The sequence below is a fragment of the Acanthopagrus latus genome, chromosome 4, assembly GCF_904848185.1.
Source record: "Acanthopagrus latus isolate v.2019 chromosome 4, fAcaLat1.1, whole genome shotgun sequence".
Classification (NCBI taxonomy): Eukaryota; Metazoa; Chordata; class Actinopteri; order Spariformes; family Sparidae; genus Acanthopagrus; species Acanthopagrus latus.
The window spans coordinates 17,843,954-17,860,349 of NC_051042.1; the positions used below are offsets into that span (position 1 = coordinate 17,843,954).

Consider the following 16,396-nt stretch of genomic DNA (forward strand, 5'->3'; position numbering starts at 1 on the left):
TTTTTTTTAACCTTAAAATAACAACTTCAGAAACATTGTGATGGGACAGTCTCTTGCACTACAGCCCCCCATCACTTGTTTGTGCACTGCGTGACTTCAGTGAGAGGGTCGGATCACCGTGTTACATACATTCTTACTTTCATAGTTCATAAAAATCTTCCTAGATCAGAAAAAGAAGAAAAGAAGGAAAACATTATGTTCAGAAAACATGTTGAAAACTGGCTGCAAATGTTTTCAATGGCTTTGTGCGATTTAACAATTCTCAGTGGGAGAGAATGCAGAACATGGACACATTTACCATTTTCTTAGTTTTGCCACAATCTATACAGATCAATATAATGATTATTTATTAAAACTGTATAACTTATTATAATTCTAAATTCTACACTAATTTAGTACATGCGCATCCATCAGGCGAACATGAGTGTTTTCAGCCACGTTGCCTCAGAAAAACATAATGTGATCCTGATGATCAGTGTTCATTATAGTGGCATCTCATTACTAATCTTGACAGTCCAGCCTCTATTTATTCCTAAAATATAAGCATGGAGCCACTCTGCACTGAACTCTGATGGGAACTGGGGCCATTGTTAAGTAAAATCATACATGGCTAATAATACCATTAACTAGGATTAACCTGTGATGACCCTGTTGCCTGCAGTGTAATGATTTCCTCTGCATGAGGTCGGTGGACTATTAGAGAATAATGAACACATCCTGTCCTGGTGCTTAAGGCTGACAATAAGACCTCACCGCTGTGTGCGTGTGTGTGTTTATTTTTATTTATTTATTTATTTTTCCTCAGGTTGTGCAAATGAGGGGACACTGAAACCAATTTTGGTTCTGGTGGCTCCAACAAAACTGCTTATTTAAAAAAAAAAAAAAAAATGCTTATTATAGTGTGTCTCTGTACATCATTAAAATGAACCCCTAATAGGTTATATTTGTAATCTGCAGTGACACTGATGTGTTGACCTGGCATTCAGTGAATGGTCTCTATTGACCACGACAGACACCGGATGAGCATGATATGAGAATCCATACAGACAGAAATGATCGTTGTTCTCCTCTAACTAGCATTTTGCTCTGAAGTATTTGCTCAATTCACTCCTCTTTCCTTCATGGATTTTTTTTGTAATCTGGGGAGGAAGGCAGTCCGTCAAGGAAATATCCCTCCCCCGAGGCAAATCGGAAATAAATCATGTCCAGAATGCTTTGGTTGTGATATATAACACTAAACGGGAAGAGACTCCTATTTCACAGCCTTTACTCTCTGTCTCTGCTCATGTTTGTCAGGCGCAGACGTTCATGGTTCCCAGAGACGTATTCTTAATACATTCGGTCGCCCCCCCCGACTTTTCCCCTTGCGTCACGGCGTGGTTGACATTTGCACGATTTTATGTCACCCTGAGGAAGAATATTAATCCCGTGACTTTTCATCGAGCATCATCATCAAGTGTATATGTCCAATGCCAAATTATCAAATTCTAGCTAAACAAATTACATTCCCATCAGCCTCAGTCGTGCATTGTGTTTAGTGCTAATTAGCGAATGTTAGCATGCTGACACATGAACATTTTACCTGCTTAAAGGTGCACTATGTAGTTTTTAGGAAGACATTTTAAAAGGAGAGAAAAATAGTCACTTATTGATTATTATGACTGAGTAAACAAACTGTACTAGATTGTTTGGGCATAGTACGTAGCGTTTTGGAGAGGCACATGTAAAAAACAAAACTCAACCGCAATGTCTGTTCCCGTATCTCAAAACCTGGTTACTCAAGATTATCCACAGACCTCGTTGTTAACTGTTTAGTGAAGGAACTATTATGTTTCTGTTTCACCGTGCAGAAGGAACTGAGCATCTACTCAGGCATGAGAGGCCAGCTAACAAAGCTAGCTAACGGAAGCATAAGGTCATTCATGAGTAGATGCACGCTTCCTTCTGCGCGGTGATACGGTTGGCAGGTGTAGTTTGGTAGAAAGGAAGTAGTTCCCACTTGAAACTTGCTCCCAACTAGCAACGACTTTTCCATTATATTCAAGGGAAGGCAGACATCTCTACGGTTCATATAAAAACAATCTCGAACTTTCCCTTTTTAATGCATTAATCTGTATGCGCATTATCCTTTTTAAGCAACACTTGTGTGGTTTTTTTTTGTTTTTTTTTTGTTTTTTTTTTATCATTCCCCCCCTGAGAAGGAGTTTTCTGAATGCTGTTGCGCTCAGCAGTTTCTCTTGGATCTTTCACAGCTTATCCTCCTCCTCTGAGTAGAACTGAAAATAAACCGTTGCCAGGCTCAGACTGACATGCACCTCTGTCATTTTGGCAGCCTCTCCCCTCTCATAGCAGGTTTGACAGTGTTACGCTCAGCAGCTTTCACTTTTGGACGTCTTTAAAAAAAAAAAAAAAAAGATGTCAAAGGAAAATGCAAACAGTCAGCCAGATGGACATTTTTGTTGGAGCTGTCTGGACGGGCTGCCAGTTAGGTTGACCTTGCTTTGTCTTGTGTATATTTTCAATCTGTTAGGTCATTTTAACATTTATCTTCCTATTACATTGGGGGGGAAAAAAATGTTTTTATGGTGGTTTTTGTTCACCGTGGTGTCAGTCCTACATCTCATTTTGCGAAACTATAAATGTACAAGTGAGGAAAGGGAGGCAGGCTGCTAAACTAAATTAACTTTAGAGGAGTCTCTATACTTTTCTGTATTTACCCCCATGTGGCTTTTTCCTCTCTTTCTCAGGTTATGATCACAATCTACTGGTTAGGCCGCCATGCCCATCTGGACACCTATTACAGTGGGCCTCAGCTTAACTTCAAGGCCTTTGAAGGGCTGTTGGGGTTACCCTTGTCCAAGGTAAGCTGCTCTTCAAAGCTTTTGACACAATTGTAGTCCTTTTTTTTTTTTTATTTTTTTTTTATCTTGTAATCGACATCAACCCTGCCCTTCCAAAGGTTCTAGATGAGGGTAGTAATGTGGTTGTGAAAGACAGCGGGTACAAGGATTGCTGGTACCCAGAGAGGGAGGAATACCTGCGTATGAGACCGGGCTATAAGACGGAGATCTCTCTGGACTCCCGAGCCCTCCACCTCAACAGCGAAGGTACTCCACAGTCTTCTTCTAGTCAGTAATTTGTGCACAACACCACCTCAAACTTGAATCCGTTTTTTGTTTGCCTTGACCTTGATTTTGATGCAGTGTAAGTTTCTGGGGTTTTTTTTTTTTTTTTGGCTCTTTGTGCAAGCTGATCCCGCTCATATTGATTCCAAACCAACTGCTGCAGCAACTTTTGTCTGCGCTTTCTGTACACGGATGAAAGTCAGTCTGCAAAAGAACTTGCCAACACAAGCGTGTGTTTTATCGATAAGTTCACGGGTTGTGCCACCATGTTAACGGTTGTGATCAGCCTTAATTGTTGCATCAACATTCGGGAAGCCGCATGATCATGAATTTGTCTGCCCTGCTCTGTCTCGGTGCACGTCAGTGATGGCTCGTGGCAAGTTCCTCACTGTGGTGATAGAAAGTGTGTTTGTGTGATGAGAGAGGGTGAAGTACTTGGCACAGTGCTCGCTCAAGGCTTGGCTGTGTGAGGAATCAGTCGTCCACTGAAGGTTCCTCTGTTATGCACTCTTTCTCTGTTATTTGAACCATAATGCTCAGCTCACTTTAATTTTAATTCATTTTAACTTGTGTTTCTCTAAACCTGAATCTTTTGTTTTTGTTGCTCAATTTCCACTTTTGTTTGGTCGCAAGGTTGTGGAAGTGACGCAGAGGCTGAACAGGTGTTCAAGATGGAGAGCACACAGCCCCCGACCCAGCAAAACAAAGGTTTCGTCCCAGCACCGCTCCTACGGAGAAAACGAGGACAGGAGGAGAGCGGGAGGGGCGGCGATGGTCCTCTCAACAGGTACTGCAAATATGTTGGTTACTGCACAGAGAGAGTTCATCCGCTGATACTAACTCACTTATCCGCAGCGGCTGAAGGACTGTTTCCAGTTTATTTGGCATCAGTTCCTTGGTTGAAGATTTTTCTTTCAATTCATATGAACAGGAACTTGACCTTACCCTAGAAAACTTCATTTAATTTCTGAGTCCTAGTACAGTCTGTCGCAGGAATGCAATGATGAGGAGAGAACTGTGTTCTCTCACCACTTGTGTCTAAAGGTCTTGATCTGGCCAGTGGGTGAAAATGATGTGAAAGAAACACAACATATCATTTGCACTCCTAAAACACCACTATCTGCATGCTGAAGGGTGATCATGTTATCCATCTATTCGTGGCTGTAACGTGACGATGGTGCGACAAACTTAATTTTGTGCCGTACCACCAGACTGTAGAGCAGCTTCTTCCGTCGTGCCGTGAGACTCATCTTCAGCACTCATCCAGGTGACACAATTCAAAACTACAACTTTTTTTTTTCCCAGTAACATGAATTTGAATATAGAACAAAGACAACTAGGGTAAATGAAAAAAACAAATCAATAATGATAATTGATTGATAATGATTGTATATCATTATTGCAAAAAAGCTCTTTCAAAATGGTGTTTAGACACACACAGTTCGGATCACCGAGGACGGGCTTACCTCTTCTGAGTGAGTTTCTTCATGCCTCTGGTCTCTATGGTAACAAAGAGCTGAGGACTGTCAGGTTGAGTGCTCCTTTTGGTGGCCGATCACCCGCAGGGTCACTTTGGCCGTAGGTGACTCTCTACGATAGTTCATGTGGAAAGGTGTCGGCAGGAAGCTGTGGGTGTGTGTTTATAAAGAGCTGTGGCCTACGCTCTGTTTGGCTTTGCGCGTACTCTACAACACTAACTACAACTCCACTGCCTGGAAAATGGAAAAGCATTGTATAACTCTAACCCTTCTCCCGATGTGAATTCTCAGTGAATTTGCCTCCCTGCATTAATCATCAGTCTCACCACTTGCCTTTTAACATTTGGGAGCAGCTCTGTGCTGTCGGATCACATCTGAGATACTTGGTGTAACTGTTTTATCCGAAGCGATGTCTGTGTGATCATCGTCACCACCACCACCTGAGAATAAACACAGACATGGGTCTGCCACTCTCTGCTGCAGCACTCAAGATGCCCCTTTCTCACCTCAACCCCACCTCACTGTGTCTCCCTCTGACTGTACCTTCAACGAAGAGCTTTTCCTACGAGCCTTGTGTGAGGAGGACTCTGACGACGACACCGAGGCCGACCCAGTTCTGGATGACTTGTATTTGCGGCGAGTGCAGCAGACCCTCCATCAGACCTGTACCAACCCCAGGTATGACCGCTTCTTACCCCGGAATTGGACACCAGAAGAGGAGGTTCGCGTGCGCACGATCTACCTCGGCTCCCAGAGAAGACCATGGTATCGTAAACTGCTGGGCCTGAGGTCTGTTCGCTGTTTTTTTTTAATTTATTGTTTGAGTGTGAAAGCTTTCATGATTTAGTCAGAGCTAATACAAGGCAAAACTGACGCTGCAGGTTTGCTCGTTTGCTGTTGAATATTTTGATGCACTGCTTGAGGTAATCCTCGTAACGTTAAAGCTGCCAAAACATTACATGGCAGAAAGGTTGGACTTTGACTTGCTGCCCCTCATCAAATCTAATGTGAAACTTTTGTGTGTGACGCAAAAAAATAAGAAAACTCCCAGTGAGACAAGATGCCATGCTGCTAAATGTCTTCTATTGATTGTTTTTGGCTACAGCGTTACATATTAGTTTATAAATCCAGCTTAACCACGCCAGCAAACCAAGTCCTGGTTTGCTAGTCAGGGAAACAGCTAGCGCTAGTTTGCAAAGATGTAACTGCTGAACCCTACATCTTGCAAATTTCTATCCTATTTCTTCTCCCTGAAAGGAAACCTTATATGCTTTTTTTAAAATTTCCTTTGTAGTGTTTTTATGTACACTTGTGCATGTAAAAGTCTCTTGCAATTCAAAAAGGACAAAAGTCCATACTAACAGACGCTCCTCTCTCCCATGGAATACACTGCTCCTGAAACACCTCATCAGTAGTTTTGATTTAAATTTTTGTGACTTCAGATTATGTCACCATGTCGCACATTGGCACGATTTCACTCCTCGCCACTAGTTTGGTACTTGAAAATTAATTTAACACAGCTGCCCTGTTGTTTTTAGTGGTGCTTGCTCAGGTGTGTGCAAGCTGACCAATCAGAGCAGACTAGGTGTTCAGGAGGAGGGCCTTTCTTTAAAGAGACAGGAGCCAAAACAGACTGCATGAGAAAACTGATGTGTTTTTTTGAGCACTAAAACATGTGAACGTATTCTAGGTTTAACTCAGAATAAAAATATGATCATGAAAATGAGCAATCACATTGTGTTTCTTTTTTTGACTGAAGCCACAAAGCTTTAGTTTCCTCGGAGGAAGAGTTTGACGTCATTTCCTGGCTCGTGACGCCTGCAGCCGTACAAAACATCCCTGAAGAACCTCGGACGCATCTCTAAGAAACTCTCTCCAGGCCTCTCGTCCTGAAGACCCATACCCGACTCACACACTAACCATACACACTGTAGCCGACTGTTGACACAAGCTCTAACGTGCTATTCTATTTGTTATCTCCTCATGTGCCAATTGTACCTGTTACTTTTGCATTTGCAAATTTCTAATCCACTGGCAAACTGCTTAATTCAGTAAAGATATGCAAACATTGCCCCTGTTTATCCAACTGATGTCTCATGAAGTGGATAAGAAAATGAAATGTGCCTTGAATTTATACCGTTAATGCGTGCTGGCATTTATTCTGGCACCTTTTCTTTTTTTTTTTTTTTTTTTTAATAGTGCTGATGATGGGAGGACTTTTTTATAACGGCTTCATGCTGAGTGACTCATTAGTTTATAATGGTTAAGTGGATGACTCAGGCATTGTGTCATTTGTCATGTTGTGATAGCCATAACAGAATAATAAAACCCTGTGTGTCAGCGCAGATGTTTTTCAGTCTACTTTTTGTGTTAATACGGCTTTGATGTGGTAAAAATAAAGTGTCGTGCTGATGATACTGTGCATTAAACACACTCTTTGTGCTATGATCTTGTGTGTGTGTGTGTGTGTGTGGTAGGTTTGTATTACATCTGTGGTCAACTGTCACATAACATGACCTTTTTCTGAGTGATGTATACGGTGACTCTTCAACATCAATCATTTTTTTCAAACCTATTGTTTAGATGCTGTTCATCAGTTTTCATGTCTGTTTCTCTGGTTCTGTAGAACGTATCAGATCCAGGTCAGGCCTGAGACACCGGTTCAGGTCAACCCTGGCTGGATTTGGTGAGTCCTGAATTTTGAGGCGAACAAAACTCGTCTGAAGCCGCTCGGATCGCAACTGCTCTGTCGCCGCTTCATCTGAACATGCTGGTGTTTGTATTCAGCCTACCTGCAGAGGAAATGGTTCTGCAGAAGTCATTTGCATTTTCATAAAGATGGAGCGCTTGGTTTACCGCCCACTACTAATTTTCTAGGCAGACGCTTGACAGTAGAATTTACGGCGATCTGCAGGTTTGTTTTTAATCACAGTCTTGGTTCCTCCCATCACATTATGTCACAGTTTTGATTCACCACCTGCTAAATGCTGCTGTAAGTTATTTGAATGTCACATCTGACATCCTCTGTCGCCCACAGCAGTGCTATTACTTGTTACAAGTCATGGCTGTTGTTTTTCCAGACAGCAACATCTGTTGCCATTTGTTCTGCTGCGTTACTTGACTTGCATGCTACTCTCCTGCTCGCACTTTGCTAAGGATTCTGTTGTTTGGATGCAGAATGTGCCGTGTTGCAGCTGTTAATATTGTGGCTGGTGTGTGTGTGTGTGTGTGTGTGTGTGTGTGTCACATACAGAAAGCTGTCAGTGTAAGATGACGTGTTGGTGTGCGCTGCGTTGCAACACTCCTATTCGTCATGCTTGTTCTGCTGGACTTGCACTTTCAAGCAACTGCAGTGTTTGAAACACCATCCTTGTTTGCTCTGTATCCATATCCATTCCTTGTCTTGCCTCTTTGTTTGTCTGAACCAGGAGCAAATCACTCACTGACATCCCGATGGTGTACCCTGTGCGTAAAGCTCCTGATGGGAACGTCATCCACGATGGCCCGGGAGGACAGTGGAATCAAGAAGACAAACGCAAGTGTAGCGTTGCTCCCAAGGATGGAGAAGAAAAGTGGCAGGATGTAAGTCCAGAAGTCCACAGGAAGATGCCGATAAAACAGTTGGCTTCAGCGTCCGTTTAGTAGCTGCTCGTGCGATATGCTCACGAGCTCTTCATGCTCTTCAGCAGATGACGCGCTCTGTTGTCAAGAAAACTGCAGATGTTCAATTTTTGTTTTTTCTGACTACTGTTTGGATTTCTTTACCAAGTTTATGTAAAAGTTGGAAATTGCAAGTTTTTTTTTCTTTTTTCTCTCCCTCAGTATTTTAAAGTAGGTTGTTGATGAAATGAAATATTGATGATGACATTATATTGTTGTAAATATGTGGCTTTCCAATAGTAGGATTCATAACTTCTTTTAAATCTTTGCAAGAGCTAAAAAACAAAAGCACAGGAAAAAAGGTAGTTTCTTTTTTAAAGGTGCCGTATGTAGGAATGTTAGCTCAGTACCTCAGGAGGTGATAGTCTGATAGCTCAGGCCTGTGGAGGTGTTCGCTGACGGATGCCTGACCTCCTCTTTTTCTCCTCCCTTCACTCCTGTGTCCACCTGTACTGTTCCATAAAGCCTTACATCAATTCTGTGCCCCTAAAAGCACTTTGACTTGTCTTGTGTCCAAATGCTGGTAATACAGTGTTGCCAAAAAATGCACTCGTTCCAGGATTTGACGAAGTGGAAGAACCGCCGCAGGAGCACCAAGTCTGACCTCCGCAGGAAGTCACAAGACAGAGATCACGTCATCAACCAGATGATCAACGGGGCTTCGACCAGCTTTGAGAGGAATGAAGCGGGAGGTTTCTCAAAGAGGTACAAACGTACACTTTCAAACGTGTGTGTGTGTGTGTGTGTGTGTGTGTGAGAAGAGCGGCTCTCCTCGCCCACAGTGAACTCGCGTAATATGACACGCCATCTTTTCTGCTTCCTTTATTACGCCCACTCCTCTTCCCTTACACGGCAACATCCCCAGAGACCAGCAGTCACCACGCAGACACGGCTCAGCCCCCCGACCTTACTCCATCTCTCCTCCATCAAAGAGCTCTGATCTGCGGCCTCGTACTCGAGCTCTTCTGGCCCGCAGCTACGCCACGGAGGCTCCGTTCACCCCCGCGGCTCCGCTTAGCCCCCATCAGTCGGCCCACCCTCAGGTAAGTGTTGCTCTGTTTTTACTTCCATAACCTTTGGGAGCATCCCTTGCTGTATTTACTTCAGTACACCTTTTCTCTGCTCAGGGATCGTCAGTCGGGGCCATGCCTGCCTCTGATGGGAACAACTTGGGAGAGGAGAGCCACTTTGCCTCCCTGGCTTCAGATGGAGCGGGGGTTACCACGCCTTCTCCCGACTGCCCGTTCAGCTCCCAGACACAAGTCAATGCCCAGGGCGGTCCGGCTCCTTTCCAGCCCACATCTGAAAAAGTCTTCACGAGCCAGATCTCCACTCTGATCACAACTATACAGCCAAACAAGACCGCCAAGTCTACTGTGTCAGGTCAAAAGGCACTTCCACTGTGCGCTGATCCAAAAGCTCCAACTTTTTGCACTGATGCCCTGAATCAGGCAGATGTTGATGCCCTGGAGGGCCACCAGAACCACAAGTCTCAGGATGAGGATCCGAAGACATCTTGGCAACCGGCTGTGGAGCAAGCCAGAGGCCAGCAGGCCACAGGCATCCACAAGTATTTGTCCAGCTCCGGGTCCTGGTCCGGCTCAGCCAGCCTTCCTCGTGGATACCGGAGGTCCGAGGGCTCATCCCGTCTCTCCACTGCAATCACAGCCAAACCCTTCGGGACCAAGCCGTCAAGGGTGTCCTCACTACCGAGACTGTGCAACGTGAGTTTGCTGTATTTAAGTAGTAGAGTTTAACTGCATGGTTTCCTCAAAATAAGTTAAAATGAATTGGAAAGGTCTGTTTTTATCTTGTAAATTGACACAAGTGAGTTCAGTCATTTTCACGATGTGTTTTATTATTAATTGGATAAAAAAGTGATATTGGTTCTGTTTGTGTACTTTGAGTAGAGTTGGTGTTAGGTTTAGTTGGTCTCTTCGTGGGATTTGCTGACATGAACAAAAACTTGAGATTCACATTCAACTTCGTCTTTAAGTCAGTGCCAGGTCACAAAACAATACGAGGTAAAAGTTGTTTTTTTTCCACTGTTGGGTAAAGATGGATGACGCTACCTTACTGCTCACCTCTTGGCATACCAGTAGGCATACATAATACATTAAACTGGCACTGTCAGCTACCATCCTCCCATTCCTGAACCCCAAGTTATTTCTGGGAACACTCTGATGGATTTTATATTAGCAACAACATCACTTTCCAGAGGCACATTCCCACGATTTATTCAGGCTTTACATCATTTTTCAGGTAGAACTGTGTCCAATTTTGAAATTCTCTCAAGATGCTGGCGAATAACGGTGATGGATACGATGTTTTGAGAGTAGATCAGTTTGTGTCTCTGCGGTGAAATTTTGAAATACTCTCCAGTGTTCCAAAACAGTTGAGGAAGCCAGCTTAGTGATTTTATCCTTACACGAACTGGACAGTTACAATTCAGGCTTGCCAGAAGTTTAGTGCTCAGGGGAGTGTACAGGGGCCGAACAAGTTAATACAGTGTGCTTACTAAAAGTGGGTGAGCTTGTGTTACCTTTTGTTTTCTCTGATCGCCCGCCTCATTAATAATAGAAGTGCTGCGGCACCATTGTAAACCGTGTCAACCTATTTTCTGTAGGTCGTTCAGTCACTTTCGACGCTGCAGAATAAAACTGTGAAATCACATGCACCCGTTCTGTCCTTCTGAACACATTCTTTTCTCTCTTTTTTTTTTCTTCTATTACCTCCAGGTAGACGACAACCAGGGGCTGCTGTTGAAAAGTGAGAAAGAGACCTCTCTTTCTCCTTCGCCCATTGAACCTTTGCTCAAAAGACAGACTGCCACCGCCCATCTGCGGGGTCAGTACCAGGCTTCAGTCAAACAGAAGAAGGCCAACCAGGCGAAGCAGAATGGTGCGGAACAAGCAGAGGTGGTGAAAGGTGCCACTTTTTCCAGCCAGACTTCCTTCCAGACCAATGGCCATCATCTGCCCTCCACCCAAACCCAGCTACTGCCGCAGCCTTATTCAGCACCGCAGGCCCGCCACGTCAAAGGCTCCATCCTCCCGTCTGATGGCAGCACCGACCACCCAAAGGTAAGTTGCGTCTTTCAGCGTATGTGAATTCACTATGTACCACTGAATTACCTTTAAAAACTTGGAACGTTTGAATCCAGGAATTAATGACACCGGATCAAACTGTACTTCAAGCAGGGACTTTCATCATCATTGACGGCGCCTGTCGATCAACAGAAAAAAACTAAAGGAGTCAGAGAAGAACACGGGCAAATGGACAGAAGGATAATTCTAAGTAGTCCTAAGCTTTCTTACATGGCCGACTGATCAGGCACTGATATATTTGCTACGATTATGACTTGATTAGAATAACCAGCTGTTAAAAACATTAAGGCAAATAAATGAACACTGGCCGAGTATCATGATGAGAGAGGCAGAGAGGAGGGAAAGGTGCAATCCATAATTTTTACTGAGAGAGACCAAGTTCTCCATTTTGTGCCTGTAACATAACGAGGAGACTATAATATTTTGGAACAGCAAGTCAGACTTGGACAATATGTTTGTAAACCAATATCAAGCAGAAGTTTGTTAAACCAATCGCGATCTGGGTCAGCACGACTGACTTTGATCCAGCAGCCATTTAGCCGGAAAAACACAGATCCATCCATCCATCCATCTTCTTCCGCTTTATCCGGTACCGGGTCGCGGGGGCAGCTGTCTGAGAAGGGACACCCAGACTTCCCTCACCCCGGACACTTCCTCCAGCTCTTCTGGGAGGATCCCAAGGCGTTCCCAGGCCAGCTGGGCGACATAGTCGCTCCAGTGTGTCCTGGGTCTTCCCCGGGGTCTCCTCCCAGCGGGACATGCCAGGAACACCTCCCGAGGAAGGCGTCCCGGGGGCATCTGAAACAGATGCCCGAGCCACCTCAACTGGCTCCTCTCAATGTGGAGGAGCAACGGCTCTACTCCGAGCTCCTCCCGGGTGACAGAGCTCCTCACCCTATCTCTAAGGGAGCGCCCCGCCACCCTGCGGAGGAAACTCATTTCAGCCGCTTGTATCTGGGATCTTATTCTTTCGGTCATGACCCAAAGTTCATGACCATAGGTGAGGGTAGGAACGTAGACCTACTTCGTTAGATTACCAACTCTAAATAGGCGCATTGACTATTCCGACTGAGATGTAAATGTCATCGTCAGTTACTGGTCACAACTGTCCTTAATTTAATGATAGTTGGGACTATAAACATTAGCGGCCCCTAAATGCCTAATATGTGCATTCACGCCGAGTTCCCAGCTCCCTGTTTTGAAGCTGATGATGTTCAGTATTGGACACGATGTGTTTTTCCCTCTGCCCTCCATATTTGAATGAATATGTTGATGCGGTACTACCACTTAATTAAGCCACAAACATAAACATGTAATTGAATCTGATCATTGTTAAGATGGCGCCTGGGACAGGGCTCCTGTGATAACTGCACCACGCTGTACACAACAAGATGTCCCTTCACTGTATCTGCCCTCTGACGTATCTAGTTTCCAGCAGGAAGCGCGGGACACTGGATCACAGGGTGTCACCTTTACCTGTGTGTGTGTGTGTGTGTGTGTGTTTGTGTGTGTGTGTTTGTGTGTGTGTGTGTTAGGTGGATCACAGTGACATGAGAGTGAGCCTTACTCTCAAACCCAACAGCAGACCAGACTTTGGTTTCCAGACTCACTGGGACTCGACAGGAGCGAGAGTCAAGTTCATTCAACCCGGTAAGACTTTATACAACTTTTGTGTTCATGCAGTCAAGTCTTTGCTGATGTTGACGCCAAATTCTGCTTACAGTGTTTTGTTGTTTTTACTTCTCAAGAGGAAGTTTGTTCTAATATCTCGACAGTTTTCGCTTCCAAAAAGACAAAAAAAAATTATGATACTGAGGAAATTTGATGAGTTGTGGCAAAGCAGCTTCTTGTGTGAGCAACAAAAGTGATTTCTTTTTCGTGTTTATGCCAAAAATTAAATAGAAATGTATGTGAAGGATTTTTACAGACCAGGCAGATTGTAATAATAAAAGCACACATGAACAGTGAAAAAAGTCTGTGGGATGTTAATTTTCACAGATTTAAACTTCACTTAAGTAAGTGATTTCAAACTCAGCCTTGAATATTTAATCAGATGCGAGAGGAGGTGTCACTTACTCGCTGTGATGTAGTTTTGGCTCACTGGCCTACTTTTTAACTCGGAGCAGCAACCGTGGCCTCAGTAAACTGCCGCTTGCAAAAGAATACTTCCTGACTTCTTTTTTGCAAAATGCTTTTCTCTCTTCATCCCTCTGCTGCCCGTCCCTCCCCTCCTCAGGCAGCCCGGCGGAGCTTTGCCAGCTGTGTGTGGACGATGAGATCGTGGCCGTTAACGGAGTCGCAGTGGCACACCTGAACTACACCCAGTGGAAGGATAAAATGACGTCTTCCCTGCAAACTGGCAGTCTGACCATGGATATTCGGCGCTATGGCAACAAGGGTGAGACGATGAGCCAGAAAAAAAAAAGGACAGTTGTGTCTTTTTACCACCTTCTGAAATGATTTGTGATAATTCGACCTCAGACTTCTAACCAGAGGGCCACAAACGGTTGGCAGTTAGTTTTGATGGCCGGTTGTTCTCATTAGATTGGAGCACCAGCGAGTGGAGCCATCTCAAGCAGCCAGGCCAGAGCAGGATGACCCTCAATCTGACCGCCTCAGCGCCCGTTCTGATAGGTTGCCCCGACCGCCTTGCCAACACTTGCTCCTCTGCAGACGCCGCGGTCAGGAAAGTGTCTGAATTCAATGGGCAGACGGACGATGTGAGCAGTGTTTTTATTTCGCATCTCGCTTTATACAAAGCTCTGCTTCTGAGAGTGCAGCTCATCAGGTGAATCTTCTCTTACCTGTCCAGGTTATACAATGTAATGTCATGCATGGAGAGCTGGCTGGCAACCACGAGACAGCCAGAAGTAAAGGTAATAACAGGCAATGAAGTCTGTAATGGCAATAACAATATGAAACATGACAAACGTCACCTTTTTAAGAAAAAACTCTCTCCTTGTCACCTTGTCCGTCCTTCCTCTACATGTAGGTTATAGTAATGTTATTAGGAATAATCAGAAGCGGAGGGCAGATTTTTTCAGACGGAAGGGTAAACTTCAAGTTTTGAACTCGAGACTTGTTGTGTAGCAGCTTTGGTGGCTGGTGCTCTGCTTGGTTAACTGTTGGGTGCTCATTAATTAGCAATGCTCCGATATGGAAAATTCTGGGTCCCTTTTTTATGTCAAGGGAACAAAAAAAATCCTCTTTTCATGACAGAATAGGTGAGCAGTTTTCTAATCATTCAGCCCCTCATTACACTATCTAATCTGAACGAGCACAGATGAAATAATGCAAACTTATAAAACTAACCTTTTTAATTTAACCACTTTTCCCATGAAAAAAGACTATTTTTTTAAGAATGACACTACAACCTCCTGTTCAGTGAGGGAGTGGTTGTTCTGCACGTAGCCCAACAAAAACATTCTCTTTTGTTAAACATGAATTAATGTAATTAAAGTTAAAAGTGGTTACAAAGTTGCTGGTGATGCCTGTCGTAATTGTCCTCTCTGGTTCATTTCCTCCAGATACTCCTCAAACATGTTCTGTTTGAGTGGAGCGTGCCCTGAATAGAATATTGGATGGGTTTGTTTACAGCCTCAAGTAACACGCTCTCTGTTTTGTTTGTTTTTTTTTTTTTTTAACACTGTAGTCCGTGTCAGGCTCCACCTCAGACGTCTCACTGAGGGGATCATGTCGGCAAATGCGGCTAGAAAGTCTTGCAAACTGCGAGTCACTGACGGTCACTGATCCGCCATTTTCTTTCACTTCCATGTAAAAACAAACCAATCATCTGCACAGCGTGCTTTTTATAACCTAAGCACACCGCCGCCCTATGTTTAGAAGCCTCTTGATGGTAATTGACGAGGTGCGACTTCTCTGATGGACAGGAAAATGAACAGACTCTACAGCCCTTTTCTTTCAGCCTTTTATATACAACTGTACAGCAGACTACAAGCTGTGCAGTGGCAGAAATGACTTATGATTATGTTTTAAAAGGTGAAGAATTGTCATGAATTGGGAATATAATATGATATGATATGATATAATATATGGGAGGATTGTGACCCCCAGGTGGTAACCGGAAGAGGGCAATGGAAAAACTGGAGTCCAAATCAAGGTTGTTAAGAATGTGTCGGGGAGAAAAGTAATGGCTGTGGTCGGCAGGAGGGCGAGGTTTGATGGTGCGTGTACCCAGCCCGAAATGGATGGGACGCAACAGATGAACATCAGTGAGTGCCATTTGGTTTGCTGCTAGATCCGTGGCAGCCAACAAGGCGCGAATGTCAGCCAACATGTTGGACTGATAAATCGGTGCATCCCTAGTTTTTATGGAAAGTAGGGAAAAAAATGCAAATTAAAGAAGGATTTATTTATTATTAACATGCATCTAACACTTAAGCAGCATCTTAATCAAAACAGACTCACCACGAACAAACTATTAAAGATGCAGCATTTCTATAAATTAATCCGTACAAAAGTCACAATGCATTTTGCAGACCAGGGCATGTTCGTAATAAACAGTGTGCAGCAAGCAAGAGATTCATCTTCTTCCGACATATTCCGCGTCCTTTGTGTCGGCGGGTTGTAATTTTTTAATTGGCAACTTTCTCATTCTTTTGCACAATGGCTGATTTGTGTCTCACTACAATGGCTTCCTTCTCTCTTCAGGCTCTGCGGGATTCAGCTCATGGGTTTACTTGTGTGGTAAATGTTTTGCGTGGTGTTCTTTGTGGGGTTCTTTTTGATTTTGAGACTGCTCTAAAATCAGTCGTTGTGGAGCGTCCTGAGCGAATAAGCAAAGCAGAATTGTGCTTTTATATTGCATGTGAATAATGTTTTCCTTCACCACGGCTTAACTCTTCGCTCAGCCGTCTCTCTTTCAGTGTTTGCTTGGAGTGTCTTTCCGCTGGGGATAAATTAGCAGATCAGTTTATTTTATCTGCTCACTTAATCTTAACTTCACGTACACTGACATTTGAGTCACCAGGAGTTTGATAATTATGGCAAGATAACTGAGACAGAC

At 43.9% G+C, this 16,396-nt stretch overlaps 1 protein-coding gene across 11 annotated transcripts in view; it reads left to right on the top strand.

The window, feature by feature from the left end:
- The window catches only part of lmo7b (LIM domain 7b), a 30,815-nt gene that overhangs the window by 7,752 nt on the left and 6,667 nt on the right, over nt 1–16,396 (top strand). For 9 of the 11 annotated variants that reach the window (XM_037095922.1, XM_037095919.1, XM_037095928.1 and 6 more), the window contains exons 7-19: nt 2,748–2,861; nt 2,960–3,107; nt 3,759–3,912; nt 7,230–7,289; nt 8,032–8,185; nt 8,823–8,968; nt 9,129–9,306; nt 9,391–9,987; nt 11,002–11,346; nt 12,906–13,020; nt 13,607–13,768; nt 13,915–14,090; nt 14,183–14,246. In XM_037095922.1, coding sequence (XP_036951817.1) covers nt 2,748–2,861; nt 2,960–3,107; nt 3,759–3,912; nt 7,230–7,289; nt 8,032–8,185; nt 8,823–8,968; nt 9,129–9,306; nt 9,391–9,987; nt 11,002–11,346; nt 12,906–13,020; nt 13,607–13,768; nt 13,915–14,090; nt 14,183–14,246 — 2,413 coding nt within the window. The remainder of the gene's footprint in view (nt 1–2,747; nt 2,862–2,959; nt 3,108–3,758; nt 3,913–7,229; nt 7,290–8,031; nt 8,186–8,822; nt 8,969–9,128; nt 9,307–9,390; nt 9,988–11,001; nt 11,347–12,905; nt 13,021–13,606; nt 13,769–13,914; nt 14,091–14,182; nt 14,247–16,396) is intronic. The other 2 variants (XM_037095927.1, XM_037095930.1) reach the window with 2 other exon arrangements.